Source organism: Tachypleus tridentatus, chromosome 13, assembly GCF_004210375.1.
Source record: "Tachypleus tridentatus isolate NWPU-2018 chromosome 13, ASM421037v1, whole genome shotgun sequence".
Classification (NCBI taxonomy): domain Eukaryota; kingdom Metazoa; phylum Arthropoda; class Merostomata; order Xiphosura; family Limulidae; genus Tachypleus; species Tachypleus tridentatus.
This window is the reverse complement of record NC_134837.1, coordinates 112,597,161-112,619,245: the sequence shown is the minus strand read 5'-3', so window position 1 is coordinate 112,619,245 and position 22,085 is coordinate 112,597,161. Positions and strand designations below refer to the sequence as shown.

At 29.6% G+C, this 22,085-nt stretch overlaps 1 protein-coding gene across 3 annotated transcripts in view; it reads right to left on the bottom strand.

Moving 5' to 3' along the window:
• Positions 1–21,928, bottom strand: part of LOC143240936 (cytokine-like nuclear factor N-PAC) — a 33,272-nt gene extending 11,344 nt beyond the window's left edge. Inside the window, exons 1-10 of one of the 3 annotated variants that reach the window (XM_076484203.1) lie at positions 21,680–21,819; positions 21,535–21,571; positions 16,993–17,075; positions 16,671–16,800; positions 16,061–16,189; positions 15,398–15,502; positions 11,157–11,423; positions 9,447–9,620; positions 6,032–6,142; positions 4,162–4,263 (exon numbers count right to left, since the gene is read on the bottom strand). In XM_076484203.1, coding sequence (XP_076340318.1) covers positions 4,162–4,263; positions 6,032–6,142; positions 9,447–9,620; positions 11,157–11,423; positions 15,398–15,502; positions 16,061–16,189; positions 16,671–16,800; positions 16,993–17,075; positions 21,535–21,571; positions 21,680–21,732 — 1,191 coding nt within the window. In that variant the 5' untranslated portion in view covers positions 21,733–21,819. Of the gene's footprint in view, positions 1–4,161; positions 4,264–6,031; positions 6,143–9,446; positions 9,621–11,156; positions 11,424–15,397; positions 15,503–16,060; positions 16,190–16,670; positions 16,801–16,992; positions 17,076–21,534; positions 21,572–21,679 lie in introns of all 3 variants that reach the window. The other 2 variants (XM_076484204.1, XM_076484205.1) reach the window with 2 other exon arrangements.
• Between the last annotated feature and the right edge of the window lie 157 nt (positions 21,929–22,085).

Below are 22,085 nucleotides of genomic sequence, written 5' to 3'. Positions count from 1 at the left end.
ACAATACTTGGTGAGCAGCTTAGGTTCTTTGTAAGTTTTCTTATAGTTCAACCAGTATAACACAAAGACACGACACCCACAAATGGTTTTAATTCTCAATGTTTCAAAAGTTAGCTGGCACTGCCACACTACATTAATAACTGGCATTAATCTATTATCATACAAAGACACAACATCCACAAATGTTTTTAATTCTCAGTGTTTCAACAGTTAACTGGTACCAACACACTACAATAATGACTGGCTATAATTCAGTAACATTCAAAGACATGACACCAACACATTTTTAATTCCTCCTTATTAATACTTTACTGGTACCAACACACTACACTAATAATTAGCTGTACTGAAAACTGTTCAAAAACAAAGCATTATCTTTTCAATACCTGTATGAACAAATCAGAATGTGAAAATGTTAAATATTTGTCAGCAAAGGGTGGAAGAGAGACTAACATCATTAGGGTGACAATGCTATACCACTTTGTATTTAGACCTAACATCTCGAATAACTCTTAAAACATCAACTGCATTTAATAGTTTGTTGCTATGTGTTGCTTTTCTCCAACAATTCTACATTATACGTGTAGCATATCAGTCATGCATGAATTGGCCAGTCATAACAATTTTTATAGCATTTTAAGCTACTTAGTTTCATTTCACATATGCAGCAAATCAAAATTACAGGACCAATGGGATATTATAGTAAACTTGAATACTGCTGCTTATATATAATTCATGTATGAACAACACTAAAAATACCTTAGTACAAGAGAATATCAATGTGTATCACAATTTTACTCTATTCTAAGAATGGTGATAAATGTGAGCTTGTGATAACAGTTACGTGTCACATGTATAAATTAATTGGAGAGAATTAAGCTTCCACAGACATTGAAAAATAAATATATACTACAAAAACTGTTTAAAGTGTTGACAAGTTCTGCTAGGAATTTAAACTTGGATTAACTAACCTACAACAAATGTTGCACAAGATGGTTTCTGTTTTGTTTTGTTTTTTTAATTATATTTCTGAAGTTACCCAACCAAGAGGTGCAGATAGCCTAGTGGCTTTGCACCATGAAAAACCAAACCAACCAACCAATCAAGAATACAGTGAAAACAAAATTGATTGATAATAGTGGCATACTGTACTTGTCATGAAATGTTTTCTCATAGTTTCTTTCATATTTAATGTCCTTTAACTTGGTTATGTTTTAAGAGTTGTTGTTTTTCAACTACAAAAATACACTTAGAATTATTTTGATTTACTTGATCAATTACTGTCATTGTGCTGTTTTATTTATTATACATTTTAGTTAATACAGATTGTTTGTTTGCCTCCAATCTCCATGATACCTACATTTCAGACTCAGCTGTTCCTAATTTTAACTAGACCATAATTAAGGGAACCAGTTAGTAGCATACACCTACATTTCAAGCTTAGCTGTCCCTTATTTCAATCATAGACCATAATTAAGGGAGCCAGTTGGAAGCACCTACAGTCTAAAGCAGTTACCGTTAACCAAATAATGAAATTAACCATCACCTTTATCATGCATACACAGTTGAAAGTACAAGACATGTTTGGTAGCATCCAAAATCCTTCAATCTCTAGTCCAATTTTCTAACCACTAGGCCCCATTTGGGTTTTAGTTTTAGCTGCTATGACTTTACTTCAATATTCTACTTTACCTTTCTGTAAACCTCATACAACCAGAAAAACTTGATAATGTACAGATGGGATTTCAACATGTTTGACTGTACTTAAATACTCTAACTACAGTCTGGCTGATATTACCAGCTCTGATGATCCAAATATTACAGTCATTTTAACCTACCTATAGCTTACTTACTAAGCTAAACAAATTATAGTAGTGTTTAGACATTCTATTCTAGTGCCTTTTTTTAGGTTTTAAAATGCATATTTAAAACCACATGAATTTTTTATGGTCACCTAAATCTCTGGATCTCAATGGCTTAGAAAAGAACATCAAATAATTTTACTTGAGTGCAAATGGTTCAGTACAACAAACATTTGATTTTTTATTATTGTAATACGCATTTTAAGTAAAAGGTAAAATATACTAAACTTCTAAATCTGGCATAACATAACTAAGTAAAACAGAACATATACAATTTTACTAGCTCAAACGAACACTTTTGTAAAACACAACACTCAGATCACTCCTGTTTACATTAGTTCTATAGGAGAGAGCCAATAGGCTTCCATTTGTTGTTTTTGAGGCTTACTGTTACTATGGTTAAGAAAGTAGAGAAATAAAGCCATAAAATAAAATATACCATAAGTACAAATGCTAACAGTTAAAACTTTGAAGGCAAGTAAATAGAAACTACTGATGAGTGCACATTAAAAAAACTATATTATTGATTACACTAAAATTAGTGTTAGAGTAGAGAAAATACAAACTTTTGATGAAAAAATTAATATTTATTTAGGACGTTTTAGAGGTTATGCAAATAAAATATGAAAACTAACATGAAAGTATTTCTATTCTTCACATGAAAAACACCTTTCATTAAGACTGACTTAGTAAAGGCTTTGTAAATTTACTTATAAATCTTCAGTAGAAGTACTTTATTTTAAAATTCTGATTTTTGTGTGGAACAAGTTTTAATTTTTACTACTGTTCACCAAATTTTGTGAAGATGTGTCTGGTAATTTCAGTTACAGTACACATAGTTTCACAGTACCAAGACTGGCCAAATCAAACAACTCTCTCCTTTACAGTTAATCAACACGCAGAAACTTTATCACAAAAGATAAACAAGACATACAATAAAGACTGTGTCTGAAATGTTGCAAATAGAGCTGCAACAGAGATCAACGTTACCACTTTGAAAATCATACACTTGTCCATAATAACAATGGTCACAAGAGGTCATCTCATATTTCATTAAAATATATATATATTAAAAATTATTTTATTTGTGATCATCAAATAGTTTATTGTGCTATAAAATAATAAAATAAGCCTTTATCAAAAATATAAATTAATAATATAATAAAGTAATTTCAATTCACCTTAAATATATGATTACTTGTTAGAATTAACATGGTGTAATAAATTCATCACGTTTATTATTGGTCTTTACATAATTACTTTTTATTACATCTTCTTGTGGCATCACAGTGAATTACTTAGTAACATTTCTCCAAGGAACTATCTGATTAGAGCACCTAATGAGATCACAGGGAGCTATCACACCCTCTAATAACACCATAAAGAACCATTACTCTCCTTCCTGGTATTAAAGGGAAGTATTGTGCCCTTTATTGGTGCAATAGAAAACAATTTATCTTCTAGTGGCACTGTCAGCTCTGATGTCATCTAATGATACACACACAGACAGTAAAATGTGCAATTTGAACTAAAGAATTTTAAAAGTAACAACTCAAACTGAGCTTTAGGTAATTTAAGTATTTCTCAGAATTTCTACAAAAATACAGAGCCATTCATATTGGGAATATCAGTTGACCAACATATGATTGTAGAATATTGTTCCAAATGTCCTGTTGTTTAGTCACCTTTTTACAGTCTTAGAACTTGCAATGAGTTCATCAGCAAAATCTGCAGTCAACCACCACCTGTTTCATGTAAATATACCCTGAAATACTTATGTATAATACATCTATTAAAACAATGTTGGGAGGCATGCACACACCCACCTATCTAAATGTATATGCCTAACAACTGTTTTAACAATTGTGTGTGTGTATTGTACAACATATAAAATCTTGTCAAAGTTTCTAAAAAGAACTAACATTAATTCTCAGAACAGCATATGCTTATTTATTGATAGTTTTAAGTACAGTTTTCTTAAACCTGTACTAAAGCAGAAACTTTTCACAAGTTATGTGTTAATTTACTTCTTTGTCAAATATAGGCTGTACACAATGAAGGCTCAACTAATGCTAGACCTAAGACAAATGAGATACAGATTTCAGTGTCTGCAATTAGAATTCTTTTGTATTATTCTAGAAATCTTGTTGCAATGAAGATATTAGCTTGATCCCAAATATTTAACAGGTCACTGCTAGTTCTCCATATTACACACATTCAAAAATACACAATATTTTAAACTCACCTAGAAACTGATAGAAATGTTATAAATGAGCAAAATATACACAACTGTACTTACTTCTGCTATGTCCTGAGAGCTTTCAGAATCTATGGAAGTCATTTCAACATAGCCCTTGTTGCTCCTTATCTCTCTTAAAACTCCACAGTTGCCAAATACCATCTAAATATTAAATATCATTATGAAATATTTAACTCTGATATTACCTACAAAGAAACAAATATCAATTTATATTCACTCTATGTCCAACTAACTTTCTTCCTAACAAAAGACCTGAAGTTAGAATAAATCTTTACCATGTACATAATTCAAGAAGTTTTAATTAATATCTTAAAGAGCACATCTGAAAAGTATCAGCAACTACTAATATCAATCAAACCTGGGTAATACATTTGATCCAATTCCAAGTTTATTATTCTAAGATTCAGACAACTTAATAGAAAGCTATTTGAAACCTGAAATTTTATAATTATTTCAGTCTATGCATTTATAAATGCTCAACAGTGTTAACATGCTCTCCTCACTGTTCTTTCTTTTTACAAAACAAACATTTTAATTTCAGATATGGTAATGTGTTATATTGTTTACCCCATAACTTGAAATATCAAACTATTAACAGTTTTGGTCTCTCACTTTACTAAATCATACCATAAGGCTGTTAATTCTTCAAGAATGACAACTGATTTATAGAAATCTATGTGTGTGTGTGTGTGTGTGTGTGTGTGTGTGTATCCTTGTGCAAGTACAAATAAAGTCCAAACTTACATTTAAGAACTTTTGTAAAGTATTCCAACAGCCTATAAAATTTAGTACTTACAAAAAAAAAAGATGTAAAAATTTCAGTTTTAATTAAAGTCACACACAAATTATTTCTAAAAAGGTCTTGGGCCCTTGGCTAAATATCACACATGGTTCTGAAGAAATTCAGGGGTATTTCTGTTTGTTAAAAAACTTAACTCTTAAAAGGGCATTTTTGGGTGTAAAAAAGTCAGAGCTAACAATTTTACAAAAGCAATAAACATGTAACCAAATACTGTCCAGTAATTCTCATTCATGTAACCTTCAATTCTTCAATTCAGAAGAACCAAATACAGTGGTGAAACATTTACACACTACTAAACTTAATGTTTGTTATATTCGGGTAAGTTCCTGCACAGAACCACCCAACATATTCTGAAATACTCTTCTTACTTTTACATCCAATTCATTAGAACCAGAATTAGTTGTCATATTCAGATACAATTTACTTACGTCTGAACACAGTGGTCGTATAAACACTACCACACTTATGTTTGCCACTATTGAATCTCCAGGCCAACACTGAGCTTTATGTTATTGAATCTCCAGGCCAACACTGAGTTTTATGTTACTGAATCTCCAGGCCAACACAGAGTTTTATGTTACTGAATCTCCAAACCAACACAGAGTTTTATGTTACTGAATCTCCAAACCAACACAGAGTTTTATGTTACTGAATCTCCAAACCAACACAGAGTTTTATGTTACTGAGTTGCTAAGCCATTACTAAGCTTGGTGCTTAAAACAAAAAAACTGTTGTATCTGTGAATAAATTACATAATTATTGTTTTTATTTTTGTAAACATTTGTCACTATTTAATACTTTCAAGATGTGATTTGTGTAGAATATTTGGTATATTTTTCAAGCTACTGATGACCAAAGCTATGCAGTGTTCATCAGCATATACTGAATCAATGAGAAACTCAGTTGAGAAATATCATGGTAAATGATATGTCTGAAAATGTTATAATAGACTCAGTTTATTAAATAGATCATTTACACTAATACCTTTTGAACCCTAATAAAACCTGTATAGTGTGAGTTTTAACTTCAACTAAAAAATCTAAAAATCACACAAAATTTTACACTTTCATACACATTGTAAACCATTAGATTATAAAAGATAATTACCTCTTTGGCAGCCTGTGGATCAGATACACAGCTGAATGTGATATCTGATGCAGCAACTACATCACTCGGAGTCTGTCCTTGAACTGCTCCAGCCTTCACAAAGTCTTTGCACTATAAAGTAATCTTTATGTTTTCAATTCCAACCTGACACACTGAAATTTCAACAAATGACCAAAGCTAACCCACAAGATGACTCAACACCAAGAATTGTGAAGGAAAAATAAAAAACAAATTAATGTTAACTAAATGATCCTTAATGTCATTACTGAATTTGTTAACAATTAATTAAAAGCTGAATTTCTATATGAGAAAAAATTTGAAAGACTTGTATAATTTACTGTGAGAAAACAAAGATGGAGGTATCAAAAATACCACCATGAAAATTGTGTTTAAGATTTAAAAAAAGAGAATGTAGATTTCACCTTGAGCACAGAGCTAATACTTTCACACTTGCATGTACAATTTACACAACTCAGGTATTTGTTAAATATAATGACTTCTTAAATATCTTTAATAAAAGGACAGATTTATCAAATGTTTAAGGGTTACATTTTTGCATAAAAATAAAAAGTTTTATTTATTGCAACAAATATCAAAATCTCACAAGTGCAATATGCACAATGCCAAGTACCTTTAGTAAGATCAATGTTCTTCATCTCATATTTAAAATCCAGGTATGAAGTATGTAAGAAAGCATATCTAGGAACTATCAGCATATTTAAAACTGTGAAAATTAACTTAATATTACAAATACTTAGAAAATATTGCTCCTATTTACTGGTGGTTGACATTTGTGCAGGTTTGTTTGATATTTAACAATATGTAATTGTAAAGTCAGGGAATGCTCTGGTACTGTATGGGTGAAGTTAGGGAATGCTTCAGTACTGTACAAGTGAAGTCTGGTAACACCTTTGTACTGTATAGGTGAGGTCAGGGAACACTTTGAAGAACACATTCATACAGTACAGGTAAGTTGAAGAATACTTTGGTATAGTATAGATGGAAATCTGCCATATTGCAGCACAATTCAGATCTAAATCATCAGTTTGTTATCAATTATAGCTTAGCAGAAACAAACTTTAGGTTTGCTAATTAGAAATAGATATGTTACAGCTGGTAAGAAGTCAATAATTATGGTGACAAAAGTCATCTATCATGTTTCTACAAGACTTGATGCTCATAACTTCTGTTATTAATTTAAATTCTTACTAAATGAATCAGCAATAATCACACCTTTATTAACCCTATTCAAGTAGATATTCCAGTTAATTAAATTTAAATGGCTGAAAAAAAATGTTTCAAAACTATTTTAAATTATTTTATTACTATGATTATATCACATAGCACAGTGCTGAACTGTGTAAGATATCATGAATGTTTATAACTAACTACCAAAATACAATTTGAATTATATTTTAATCATAAATTACTCCTTAGCACTTATCATTTTTATATAAAAAACAACACTACCCACAGAAAAAGAAAAATATTTATGTATGCAAAATCAAAACCTTCAGGTCCTAGCAAGAGCTAATTCTACAGAGATGTCATACTGTCACAACAGTTGGATATTACAAGATTGTACTTAACACTTTCATTAACAAGAGATAATTAAATAAGCTCGACTCTTTATTTCAAGAAACCCACTCGAAATACAAATGTATCTCAGAACAGCTGGTATGGTTAGTAACACTTTTACTGATAAGCAGAGAACATTTTGACCTTCCTAGGTCATCTCCTGGTAAAAAAAAAGAATTTACAACTGCCCATTGATGGATACGTCTTAGCTACAAGAGTATAAATGGATACGGAACTGTAGGGGGTGTTGCAGTTGGATGTTAAATTATTAATTAGTATAAGTATAAAGTTTTCTATGGTTATGTTGTGTTTATTTGATTTGCAGTGTTCAAAAACCTGTGAAGATGTTTTTTTGTGTTCTTTTTATGGATTTTTAGTGGTTAATTCTTAGAGCTCAAGTTAGGCCAATTTCACTGAAACATTTAAAAAACAGTACACTAAAATTCTAAGTTATACACCTATACACATACATCTATACTAGTAAAGGTACTTGATAATGTCATGCTTGTAATAATAACTCCTTGTATTTGGTAACTATTTTCATCACTCAGTTAAGTCCTCACTGATGGCATTAAAGTATAGCTTTCAAATGTCTGCTAAAACTATTCATCCCAGTTTAGCTTTGTTGGATTTACCCAAGTTCCTGTATTAATATTCACCAAACTAGGTTCAACCAGTTCCTCAAAATAACTTGTAACAGACATTACATAAACACTTAATGATAAACATGCAGGTCTTCCAACACAAATCATGCTCATTTTTATGGTTAAGAGATTAGCAGTTTGTTAAAGTTAACTTAAGCTTGATGTCAAATATATATATATCCAAATATAAGTGAAAAAGATGAACAAATGTAAATTAATGAGAGCTTTACAATTTATTTTGTAACTTTACTAATAACACGGGCCCATAAATTTAAACTTTATTAAAATTGTTTTGGTTTTAATAATGAATTTCTATAATTCAGCTATGCAAGTTTTGAAAATAATAATTTTTTTTATCACATAAGATTTTTTTTTTTTTAAATTACAAATCAGGAAGACAAAGAACTTACTTGGATCAAATTTACCACAAATATAACAAAGTAAGCTTGAGTTATTTACAAAGTATAAGGTTGCCATGGAGATAAATAAGTAATACTGAAAAGAAAAAAATAATGTTAAAGTGCACTCACAAACAAATACTATCTAAAATTACATCACGTGGCTTGTTAACCTTTTATATACTAGTAGCATGTTTCTCGATCTACAAGACTCCCACGTTGCAACTGGTCTACAGAAATCTATATCCAGTTGTTGTCAACATTTTAAGCATAACAAAATGTGACCCGATTTCAATAAAAATAATTCACTTATGTAAAAGTACAAGTTTTGTGAAAAATCTGCATGTGGTAGAGAAAAATTAATATTTTTGGATTCCATATAAAGGAATTACTATAGAACATATACAGTTTTCAAGATAAACCACTGCATACCTGCATAATCTATAATAAAACCATAAAAAGATGTTAAACTATAAGCACAATTAATTTTATACTTACTACTGCTACCATTTGGTAACCACATAAATAGAGTATTTCTTAAAACTACATCTATATCATATTTAAACTATAGGTATTTAAGACAGTTTTATATAACAATAGCACACTTTCAAACTGAAAACTTTTTTTTTTCCAGGAAGATGTACATATTTTCTGAAACATTTCTTACCAGCTCTGAAAAAGTTTTACATCTGATGTGAAATAATTTCCTGTGTGATTTATTTTTAACAGCAAGTAAGTGAAACTCCTACTTTCACATGTGAAGATAACACTAATAATGTTTCAAACAACTCTCACCTTGCTGGGTGTTCTATTCCATATGGTCAGATGATGTCCAGAATTGAGCAGGTTCTTAACTATACCCTGACCTATGATTCCTAGTCCAAGGAAACCTATTTTAAAATCTGATGGTTTCACATTTTTCCTCCTTAATGTGTCAGAAACTTGCTCAATGTCTAAGGGTGGAGTTATCTGATAATTAAACAAAACCTTTTAATTCTACTTTAATAGACAAACAAAATTAGATACTAGTACCAATTGTATCTCATTATGTGCTCATTTAAAAGCAGGTTAATCTCATACTGAATCAACAATTAAGAGCACAGACAATTTTTTGGTCTGAATTAATTTGGATGATTCATATATTATTATGCTTAAGCTCATTAATTTCATATTCCAGAAAATATGAAAATGCTACCAACAACGTATTACCCTTTAAACAACAAAAATCCACTGTTTTACATATAACTTAAAATGTCAGTAAGTACAGCCCAATAGCAAATTATTTTTTTCTTATTAAAAATAGTACATTAAAATTACTCAGTCAACAATAAAACCCAAAGAAAAGAAATACCCAACTCTCTTAAGACTTATGTTCATTCTAGAAATTCTTATATCTTGTTTGACACAAGCAATGTTTATTTCAGGAAAATACAAGCTCTATCAAGGCTCAATCCACATTCATCACAGAAAATTCTATATTACTTAAGACTCAAGTTATATTCATTCTTGAAAATTCTAGCTCTCACAAAGACATAATCAACTTCCCTTCTGGAAAATTATATTCCATCTCAAAAATTAATCACCTTTATATATCTTTAAAACAACTGGAAATACATTAAAAATTTAAATAAGTAAATTACAATTACACCTAAAAACTGAATAAAAAAACTTAATATATTCATCACACTGAATTTATGAAACTGCAAGTTAGGTTATGAAAAAAAGTATCTTACAGAAATTGTTAAACAAACAACCTTTCAATCAAGAAATTAACAATAAGACCCCAAATATACAAAAGGTTATAGTGCAAACTAACCCACACAATTCTTGTCCACATTTCATTGAAAGGGCAAATAATATTGGACTTGAGTTTATGTTAAGTGATATACTATTGCTCATGATGCAAAAAAATTTTAAGAAACTTACTATCACTCATACATTAGGTTCAGATTAAGTTACTATTTACTTATAAGTTAAACAGAGGTTACTTAACTTACTACTACTTGTAAGTTAGGTAAAGGATACTGAGCTTACTATTATTCATAAGGTTATTTATAAGTTAAGTAACATTATTACTCACAATGTAAGTACAGTTAAATTTAAAATGAATATTGTTTAAAATACAAGAAAATAATTAATAAAGTAACTTATTGTTACAAGGCATAAAAAATAATGTAATTCACTATTACAAAAAAGTAATTTATTATTATAAGGCATAAAATGATGGAATAACTTACTATTAAAAGGTACTTGTGACATAAACAGTCAATCTTTTATTATTCAGAAAGATATAAATATATCAAAACTAACTTTCATTCAAAAAAATTGATAAAAATTGAGTAACATATTTACAACCTAGAAAACAGTCAATTAATATATTTGCATGATTGTTTATAAGACTGAATATACATCAAGTAACAACACACTACCCACAGAAAAAAAACAAACTAGCAACACAAGCAAATATTTTCTTTCATTATGTTTGTCTAAATCAAACATACATACTGGTCTTGAAACATAAGCAGGTCTAGACAGTAGGCCAGTGTATTTACTAGGAGTTGAGTTGAGATGAGAACAAGAGGGAACTGTTGTTACGGTACTAACTGCTGATGACGAGTGAAGAGGTAATGCATCACTAGATTCTGGGGATGATACCAGTGTTTTCTGGTTGGTTTTGTACTTCTTTACTGACCCTGAACTGGTATTACTACTTTCTGAGTGTGTTCTCTTAGCTCCTGCCTGCTGCAACACAGGAGTGTGTGGTTCTGCACGCTGGAAAGTACAGTCAACAAGTTAATGTGGAGGTCTCACCATTTCCAACTGGTTACTTGTCATGCTCAAACCAGCCTGTAACCATTGGACTGGATTGATTTAGACTACATAATTTAAGAACTGTTCATACCCACCTCCTGTTAAGTTGATACATAACTTCCAGAGCAGGTCAGTATTACTGATCACTCCCACACTGACAAACTACATACATACTATGTCTATTCATTTATTATGTGTATCTATAATATTAAGCTTCTGGTAAACATTAAAAGTCTACTGTATTAAAAGGTAGTTTTCTTCAACCTTCCACATCTTTTTTGTGGTTTTAATAGAAAGTAGCCCTTATAACAATAATGCAAAAATATCACATTGGTAGCCAGAATTATTTCCATCAGGCTAAAACAATAACACAATACAGTCACCATAACTTCAAATCCAGGTTGTGTTCAGATGTTTTATTTTACAAAGTGCTAACTGGGCTAAAGCTGAGAAGTTATTAATACTTGCACGTTATTTACTTTTGATAGTAATCAAAGAATATAGTACCCACTGGAGGATTGAACTTGTGTGAAAATCAGAAGCTGTTCTTTCCTAAGCCTTACCAAGTATCATATCTGTGTCCAAAAATAGTTTATCTAGCTTTTAAGTATGTACATTAAAATACAAAGAATATATCAACCACTAGGATAGTATATCAAATATTGCTATAGCATACCCTGCTTTCTGTGTAATCTGTAAATAGGTTAAAAAATTACATTAGCTGTTTGAGTGTATCACAATGATGAAAGGAGGCACACCTAATGACCAAACATTCTACACAAGAAAATCAAGACAATAAAAGTCAGATTGAAACAGAGATAAACCTTCTCTTTCTACTGGTGGTAATTAACCATGTAAAGGAGATTAGAAAAAGTCTTGAATGCCAGAGATAGAGAGCGTGTGTAAGGTCATGTCTAGTTAATTTACTGACACCTCAACAAATCAAGAAAGTAAAAGGGGGCAAATACCAGATTTTTTGCTTCTGACTATGCATAACTGATGTTTCTAATAGATTATAAATTGCAGCACCCTATTCTTGACAGCTTATTTAATTATGAAATCAGTGGGAACCCATTAAATAAATATATTTATCACGTCGCAAAGAACAGAACGTATTATTAATAATAATTACAGTAATAAAACAACACAAGTTTAATCTATGGAAATTTTGACAAAAACCTTTATAAACATATAAAAAGTATCAATAACAAATATTTTGGCATAGTGATAGTTAAAAACATAATATTCCAACTCTGTTCAACTCTTTCTCTCTTTTGTTACACAAACTTGAGTAAATAATTGTAATTTGACAGTAGCATCCAACTGATATGCAGTTTAACTAAATACGAGACAATATGCCAGAGTATCAACCAGGATTTGTAAATTGACCATCCAAATTTTGTAAAGTTGAGTGATGCAGGTGCAATCCTTCATAAAAGCCCAGAGTCTTGCTTTCTGAGAAGTTTTGATTCTATGAAATACATTCTGATACATTTTAGTAAACATTCAACAGTTTTACATATTTTCACAATTTTCTCTTTAATGTTGCTTTTTATTACAAAAGACAAGTCTTTTTTTTTTGTTATTCCATTTCTCATCACACAGAAAAAAAAAAAAAAAAAAACATTTCCATGGCTTATACTAATCAACTGTATGGTAGGTGACAGCAAAATATTCTGAATACACAAAACCTGTTAGCAAAAATATCATGATACAGCGCGACAAAGATCATTTTGAAAGAAGGTTTAGAATCACCAATAAATGTTTGTCAGTTTCTTCATGGTTTATAACCAGAAGTAGTGAATTTTGTAATTGGCAAGTTAAAATGTCAAAATAAATATTAAAGCTTGATATTGACTAGATATATAAAATGGCTTTCTGATTAACAATAAAATAAATTTGAATTCTAAGTTGAAAAGTATTTTGGAAATTTCACAATATCAAAAAGTGAAATACTGAATTAAATTTTAAAAAACCAAAACCAGATACCATTTAATAAGTGTCCAAAGTTTCAACAATTTGATTACGTATCATCAATGTGAGAAAAATCAGTAAACATCAGTGACACTTGTCTGGTCAGGATTTAAATTCTCTTTAAAAATCTGTAGCTTGCAATCATTTTAGATAATTCAGTATAATATACATGGGTTCATATAAACATTAGCATATGTTAAGTATTTAAACTTTTGATATTGTATGTGCATCTTTACAAAATTTAGTACTTTTATTACAAATTACGAGTTTTTGCATACAAAAATCAGATTATTTAATGAAATATTTTTACCAAAGATTTGTTTGTTAAAACAGAGTGTTTGGTAAGTAGTCTGAGTGCAAAGTGATTTCATGTTACGATTAAAATACTATTCTTTGTTCCAAAAATCTCCAATATTATTTACTTAATCTCTAAAATCTCCTAAATACATTTCAAATGTTTGTTTTCAGTAAGACTTTTTTATTTTCTGTACCCTAACTATGTGGGATCTGTCAGCTGACCAGCCTTGTAGCCACCATAAAAATATTAGGAAATAAATATAAATTGTTTTTTGTACTAGAATAACTACAGATTATAACATGAAAATACAAATGTTTAGTCATTTAGTCTAAGTAGCTTAAGTCTCATAATATGTTTATATACACACACTCATTTTATTACACTGACCTTCAAGTTGGGCCTAGCTAATATTACATAACTTGCATTGATGTGGAACTCGTGCACTCATGCTACTATATCCAGTAATATAAAACTGACCTTATTCTTTATAAAGTGACCAAAACTTGGCTGTGTTTTAATGGACTAGTAGTTTTTAATATAGTAACATTTCAATTATTATATATTATTTATGTATAAAAATTATAAGTGCTTAGAAATAATTATGAAACTTATTTTTCTTAAAATATAGAACATTAAATAAAGAAGTAAACCAAATAATTGTCTCTTTTAGCTACGACCTTTAAATTGGGTTGCTGCTGGACATAGGTTGTTAAGCCTTTTAAAATTATGCAGGTGGAGAATATCAAAATTTTATTTTAGGTTTTATACCTACAGTTAAATAACCAAAAAATCATAAATACTATACTAATACCATAAAATTACACTGTAATTTATTAATGTTAGTAAGTAAGCTGTATTTAGGTCTTAAAAAATATAGGAAACTTCAAGCAGACTAAAGACACAACCTACCTCCTTGAAATCTTGATTCAAAAGAATGTGGTTGCCTTTTCACAGATTAAAATGGCTGAGAAAACTACTATGAAAACATTCTAAGCTGTTGGTTGGTTATTTATGTTACATATCTAAGAAAGTGTACATAAGGAGCCATTTGCAAAAATGGAAAGAAATGAACAGGGCAACCATATATGATTGTACACTAGCTATTCCACAACAAAAATAAAAGATACGAGATTCTTATTTTATATTCTAGCTTGTTAGTATCAGTAATTTGAGTTCCTAATCTGTACAAAACTATAGACTTAGTACTTTGATATCATAAACATTTAAGTTGAACCACTGCAACATATAACATTCCGTGCAACTCACTAAAATATATATTTAGGTGTGTTCTTTTAATACTTTTAAATTATGAAGTCAACTCATATATATAATATTAAAATTTGAATTATCACCTACAATTTGAATCCAAATGTATTAACATAAATTTATAAAATAGTAGTTCAATAAAATTTTTAATGCAAGTGAACAAACATGATGACACGGCCTTTGACCTGTGATCCATCACAAAAATATTAAAAAACTAGATTCACTACAAATGTATTCAAGTTCAAGCTGGTTTCTTTGCAAAACAGTCTTTATATAAATAAAGAAAAAGTAAAAATCATATCAGGTAATATTTTTTTTATAGAGTATTCTAGAATGATAGTGTAAAGTATAATCCTGTTTCATTATTAGAAAAAGTGGAAAAAACTGACTGACTTACCTTGTTTTTCTTCAATTTCTCATATCTCTCATTTTGTTGCTTTCCTCTACGGTTTTTCATTGGAACAGAATTTGTTTTTGAGGAGTCATTTTCTCTACCTGTACACTTTGACAAAAAACATTTAAATATTCATACATTTATATTCCATAAGCACGTACATTTTTATGTTATAATTCTAACCTAAACGTAAGATTTTGAAAGCACTACCAATATTCTTACAAATAGGTGACAATTTAGACATTTAAACTACAACTCTGGATTATTTATGGACATCTTTCTTCCTAGATAAATTTTAAAGTATCAAACTTCTCTTCTGTGACTATTCATACAGATATCAAGTATTTTAACTCTGATTATTGCTCCTTTAGTTTAACACACAAAACACATTTCTGTTATGTTACCTATATAAACATGCACAACATTTCTTATTCAGAGTTAACAGTGTTTGTCTCACATCTAAGAAATTCCTATTTCTGTTACAGAAAAATAAAAATGATTTTGAAATTTACAAACATTGCAAAACTAAACTGGAAGCTAGCAAATCCTGTTTGATCAAATACAATGTTGGATAATTCCTTCTTCATATAAATAATGACAAATAAAGTTAGTTCAATTTATTAATAGTTTTAGACACACACAGTGAGCCAAAAGATTTAGACATACTTTTGTGCGGCCAAGGAATGGAGTTCGGGAATAATCCCTGTGTGGCTTTTCTGCCTTTTTTGTTCCATCAGGAAATATTGTGGCTATCTCTTCTTCTATACTTGGTAATTCTGATGTTCTAACTGCCTTCTGAAATGAAAACCACAGTCAATGGTAAACTATGGGCATTTAACACACAAAAAATAATTTATTCATCAAATATTTCTAACCTAAAACTGCTTCAAAACTTCTACTTTAAGCAGAAAATAAAGTATAATTTCAAATTGAATTGATAAGGATCTAGATATAAAAATATTAAATTACAGTTCATGTTGCATGAGATACACATTTAGCTCCTTAAGTGATACACATGACCAACTGTAAAGCTACATATAAAATGTCACTAATAGAAACATCTTATTTCTAAGGTAATGAAGCACAGTAGTCAACATACTTTTATAAAAGTAATTGAATCTTTTCATGCTGCACTCACCATTTGGTATTGTTCTATAACATATCAGTCAAATAGCTTGTTATTTGAAAAATGTGTTACCAATCTTCTATTAAACACTTGAATGCAGAAATGACAAAATAATGGAGTTATTTTACAACTTGTATTACTAATAATTACCTCTGGTAGGCTTTTCACATAATCATCAGCTGTCTCTACAGCTTCTTTGAAAGAGCTAGATTTACTTTTCTGTGTGTGCATTTCTTTAAACTCTAAGTATGGCTTGATATGTTCTTCAAGAACCCAAGCACTGCAACAAAAATCAAAAAGAATTCTGTAATAAATGTTTCTACATACGTATTTCACCTGAAATATGAGAATTTTCAAGGTTGTTACATCAAATATTATCTTAGAAGAAGAAAAATTAAGTCTCAGGTTTCTTTCTTCTGTCTTTAACTACATAATCAAATAATTCCAACATATACTTGCTATATATACTCACTAGTTCTTTGTACCAAAGAAGTAAACACAGTGCATAGATTTCTTCAAAGCTGGTCTTTTAACATCTTTTGTGGGACTAACAACCTGTAAGTACATGCAGTTTCATGTTTATGAGAAAAGTGATAAACCTAAAACAATAATGTTTAATAATACATTATAAAGTAATTCACACATTCATAACAAGCAAAACAAATATTGGCAGTAAAACAATACAAGATTACCAAGGCACAGCATGAACATATACATATATCACTTCAAAATCAACCTTAAGATATGCCAGCCCAAAGATTAAAGGTTATGAAAATGAGTTTAGCTGCTAGAATGAACAATGAAACATGGCAAAAAATGAAAGCATTCTTCTTCAGATGAAATAATAGTCAAATAATTACTGTAGGAATAACATTTAAATGTTTCAATAGTAAAATAGCACCCCAGAAGTTATAAACATTTTATTACTCAAAAAAGAAATATACGATAAAATATGTTAGACCAATACATGAAGACAATTCCATTTAAAGCAACAAAGATAGGAAGAACAAGCTAAAAATACACAAACTACGACAGACTTTCTAAAAAAATATCCGTTAATGTAAGTTCACATAAATGGCATAAATAATTTCTCCTAAATACTGAAAACAAATTTAAATCATGTAACCCAGAATAAAAAAATGTACAAAGCCAAAATTCACAAAAAAGTCAATTTTACTTTGTTACAAATGATAATTTTGTCAATCCAAAAACTAATATAGAAAATTCAAAATATAGAGAAATTATGGTAGCTGTTAGCACACTTAATATTTCATTATAGCAAAAACAAATCAATAACCCAAAATCTAATAAAGCAATATTATACAGAACAGGGTACAAAATAAAAATTGTAAGACATTACTGCAATAACTTCTATATTCATATCTGGCTAAAGAAGAAATGAAATTTATACAGTTCAGAGGCGATCATAAGTGTTTATGGACAGTATGTTTTAACTTATTTCTAATATCCTAACCTTGTAATATCTCATATTCAAAGAGTATTATCTAACAAAAATACATGCACTTGCACTTTATCATGAAGTTTTATTTTAGTGAAACTATTTATTGCTTATGATGCCCTAACTTGCAAAACATAATTTCAGTTTTATTTCTAGTTTTCATCCATGCCACTAAACATATGGAAATCTCTCTCAGCCCCACAAAACATTTTACCACCAAACTTCCTATGAAAGAAAGTTTGTAAAATCATGCAAATGTCAGGCTGTAATACACTAAACACGTAAAAAGTGGACAGAATAATGGATCACTACATAGTAGTTCTGTAGAGATACAAATAATTATAATTTTTGTATTAAAATCATTCATAGGCAATAACATGTGGGCAACTGGTGAAAGTTTTCAAAGGAATATGCAAATAAATGAAATAATAAAAGCATTAGTAATTTTACAATTCTTCAGAAAGAAACACACAGACAGTGTTACACTTGATTGTTTACACAAAGTAACACACAGACAGTGTTACACTTGATTGTTTACACAAAGTAACACACAGACAATGTTACACTTGATTGTTTACACAAAGTAACACACAGACAATGTTACACTTGATTGTTTACACAAAGTAACACACAGACAATGTTACACTTGATTGTTTACACAATCACAAAGTAACACACAGACAATGTTACACTTGATTGTTTACACAATCATAAAGTAACACACAGACAATGTTACACTTGATTGTTTACACACATCTACCTTTAAAAAAAAGGCAAAAATCTAAACCCACTTCTCTTTATGAGGAACTTGGTCACTTCCATTTTAACATTTTTTTGTGAATATCTACAACTGCTAAAATAAGCTTATTCTATAAGGAAAATATACATTCAGAGAAATCAAACTATCTTATTGGAGGGCCAGCCTTTCTCAAGTTTAACTTATTCCAACCTACTGTCTTCAGAAGAAGAGAACTGGAGGCTTTTATCCTATCATTATACTACATAATCTTGTGAACTTAAATACAATCACCTCTTACCCCTTCTTTTCTTAAGAAAATAGAAGATATTAACCTATTCCTGTATGATAATTCTATAATCCTAACAGCCCTCCATCTGGAATCTTTCCAATCATTTATACATATTTCAAAATTTTCCAATAAACATATTAAAGTGTTGGAACTATCCCACACTGTAAAATTTAAAAAGTTCAAAAAACTACAAAAATGAGATAGAAAAACATAATCCAAAAATAATGTTTGTAGCTATATATGTAGCATCACAGGTACTTGGCACAACACTTAAATTGACCTAATTATTGATACAACCTTGAGCTTAAGATATGTATGCTAAATTCAAGATGTTTGTGATGTCATCAGTTGAGTGTATTTGTTGTGTTTAGCTGTGCCAAACACCCGAAGATGCCAAATTAACAGTGGCAAAAATTTTTAAACCTACTTTGTCTTATTTTAGCTGTCTTTTGAATTTTTACAACATATTTAACTTTTAAAATTAAAGTTAATTAAGCATGTATTTTAACATTTTGCAAATAATACAAACATTATAAGTAAAGATAGTGAAGTTAACTTCAGCAATATAAATCAATGCTATTATTTCTTTTGTAGATAACAGAGTACTTAAACAGATCCTACATTCTGTAGACTATAGAAAATTTGGGCCAGTATTACTTTACTAGAATTCTAATTTAAGTTTTACTAACTTCAAAATTTAAATCAAATGCATTTCAAAACAATTAAAATAAAATTCAATAACAACAATATCTCATCTACATTTAAATATTAGCTTTGTTAATTGAACATTTAAACTCAAAGTTCTGAATAATATGAACTTTGGAAGTCATGAACTTGCCGTTTCTAAGCGACTTAAGGTACAATATTTACTCACATTTTATAGATATAATAAACTTTGCTCAACATTGCAAGACTTCATGACAATAGAGAAAATGAACTTGAATGTTTCAGTTTCATGCAGTATCCCCTCTTGCATGGTAAACACAAAATTCATTCACTTTCCTTTGTAAATTAATTAGAAGCTTACAGAATACCAAAACTTTTCATGTCTGTAATTGTATTTCTTTAAAAACTGCTTAAGGTAGTAAAAAACACAATCAACTTAACCTTCCATCAGTTTCAGTTCTTACTATCTATACACTTGTTCAGTATATGGCATTACATTAATTGTTAAGCTCCACTGGTTTTGCTATATTTACAATGTTTCTTACTTTCCTTTCTAAGTCATATTATTATACATAATTTATATTATTTTATCATGCTTACCTTTCATCTTTTACAAACAATTTATTTATTACTTCCTGCTGCTCTGCTTTTCCATATATTTTATGTGTTTAAAGTCAGTTTAGTTGTGTTAGACACTTCTAATAGTATGTTCAATATATTTGTATTACATTTAACATTGCTATATTTTACAACAGGTATGCAGTTTATTTATCTTTACTTTCTGGCTATACTGTTGATAATGTTCTGCTACTAGTCTCAACACCTAAACAGTAATACATGTTATACTAATTTATCTCAAATAACAGGCTAAAGGCACAATGTCAGAGCCACTTGATGGATTTGAACTTCTCACATTTTGTATGGATGATTGTGGAAAGGTTTGTCTACACTGATGTCATGTTATTCAACAAACATTGAATCTATGATGGTCCTTGTAGCTAACAGTTACTGTCTGTGTGTTCTGTGTTATTACATCTTTAAAGTTCCATTAAAAGTATTGACTTGAATGTTTAAAAAAAATGTTTAGTTTTATTAAGTATAATTTATTGTTATACTAGGTTTTTTGCACTGATAGCTCAATATATAAATTTAGAATCACACTAAATTTCCTAGTACTAACCAAAGGTATTACTGGATTTACAGCTGTAAAAATCATTAATGGGGGGACTTAACCAACTACTGAAAAAATGTATCCAAATCATCACCAGTATTTAAGTAATACCATAAGAAAAAGTAATCACATTTACTTTAGTTTTGTTCTAAGTGCATAGTTTGCTCTGATATGAAATTACTATATACAAGTTAAAATGTGAAGATGAATTCTTTGCAAGTTATAATAAAATTACCATACACTCAAAAACTGAAATGTGAAAAATATCTAAGCTTAAATAATAATAATTATAAAATGTTGTTTTGCTAATACTCATAATTAAGTAATTTTAAATGCTGACTACACGTGTGAAGGAGTGACAGTTTACAAAGCCAAAGTTACTAAGCGTCAATGACGACGGATTAGTTGGATTTATTCACGATGGATACTTTCTACTCGAGGCCTAACTCAATAACTTTTGTACAAAGCAACCTTACCCTTAGTCTTACTACAAAATAAATGGGAAGCCCAATCTACCATTCGATTTATCATTTGTCACCGATATACATCGGGTCCAGACAGTCCACCTCTGATTAGTAACATCGTATAAGACGAAACCAAAAGAATAAGAATCGGGTTTATACAGTGGTGGAGTGCATACTGTACGTACACAATATTACATTACAAATTCTTATTAATCTTAGTTCTTACCTTGCCAGGCCATGGGAAAAATCCTTTCATCTTAGCCCTGTAACAATAAATCAGGCATAATAATTAAAACTGTTATAATAAATATTCAACTACATGCCATTTGAAGTGATCAATATAAAACGTAAAAACCAAAATTTGTTCTTACCATACAGGATCACCTATACTGAATTTTGACACCACATTAGTAATCTCAGCCATACTTGGTAATTTGAAAAGGACGAACGCCTGCGTCCAACTTGAATTACTTTCATCAGAGCAGGCGGCAGCACAATATTTCCAACTTATTCACAAATAATCTGAACTAGGTTCGAGTAATGGATTATATTTTAAAATTTTATATTTTTATTTAAAACAGAAACAAATGGTGGATAGAAAAAGACTCCATAAAACTATAAATAAATAATATATATAAATGTTTTAACTGTATGAGTGAAAAAAGGTGATTCTCATTTTTACACGATAAACATATAGTTATTTTTCTTAACGTTATTTAGAAAAGTACGATGTTTTCGGGGAATGGAAACTTAAATTCTGCCAGTCTTCGACTTCTA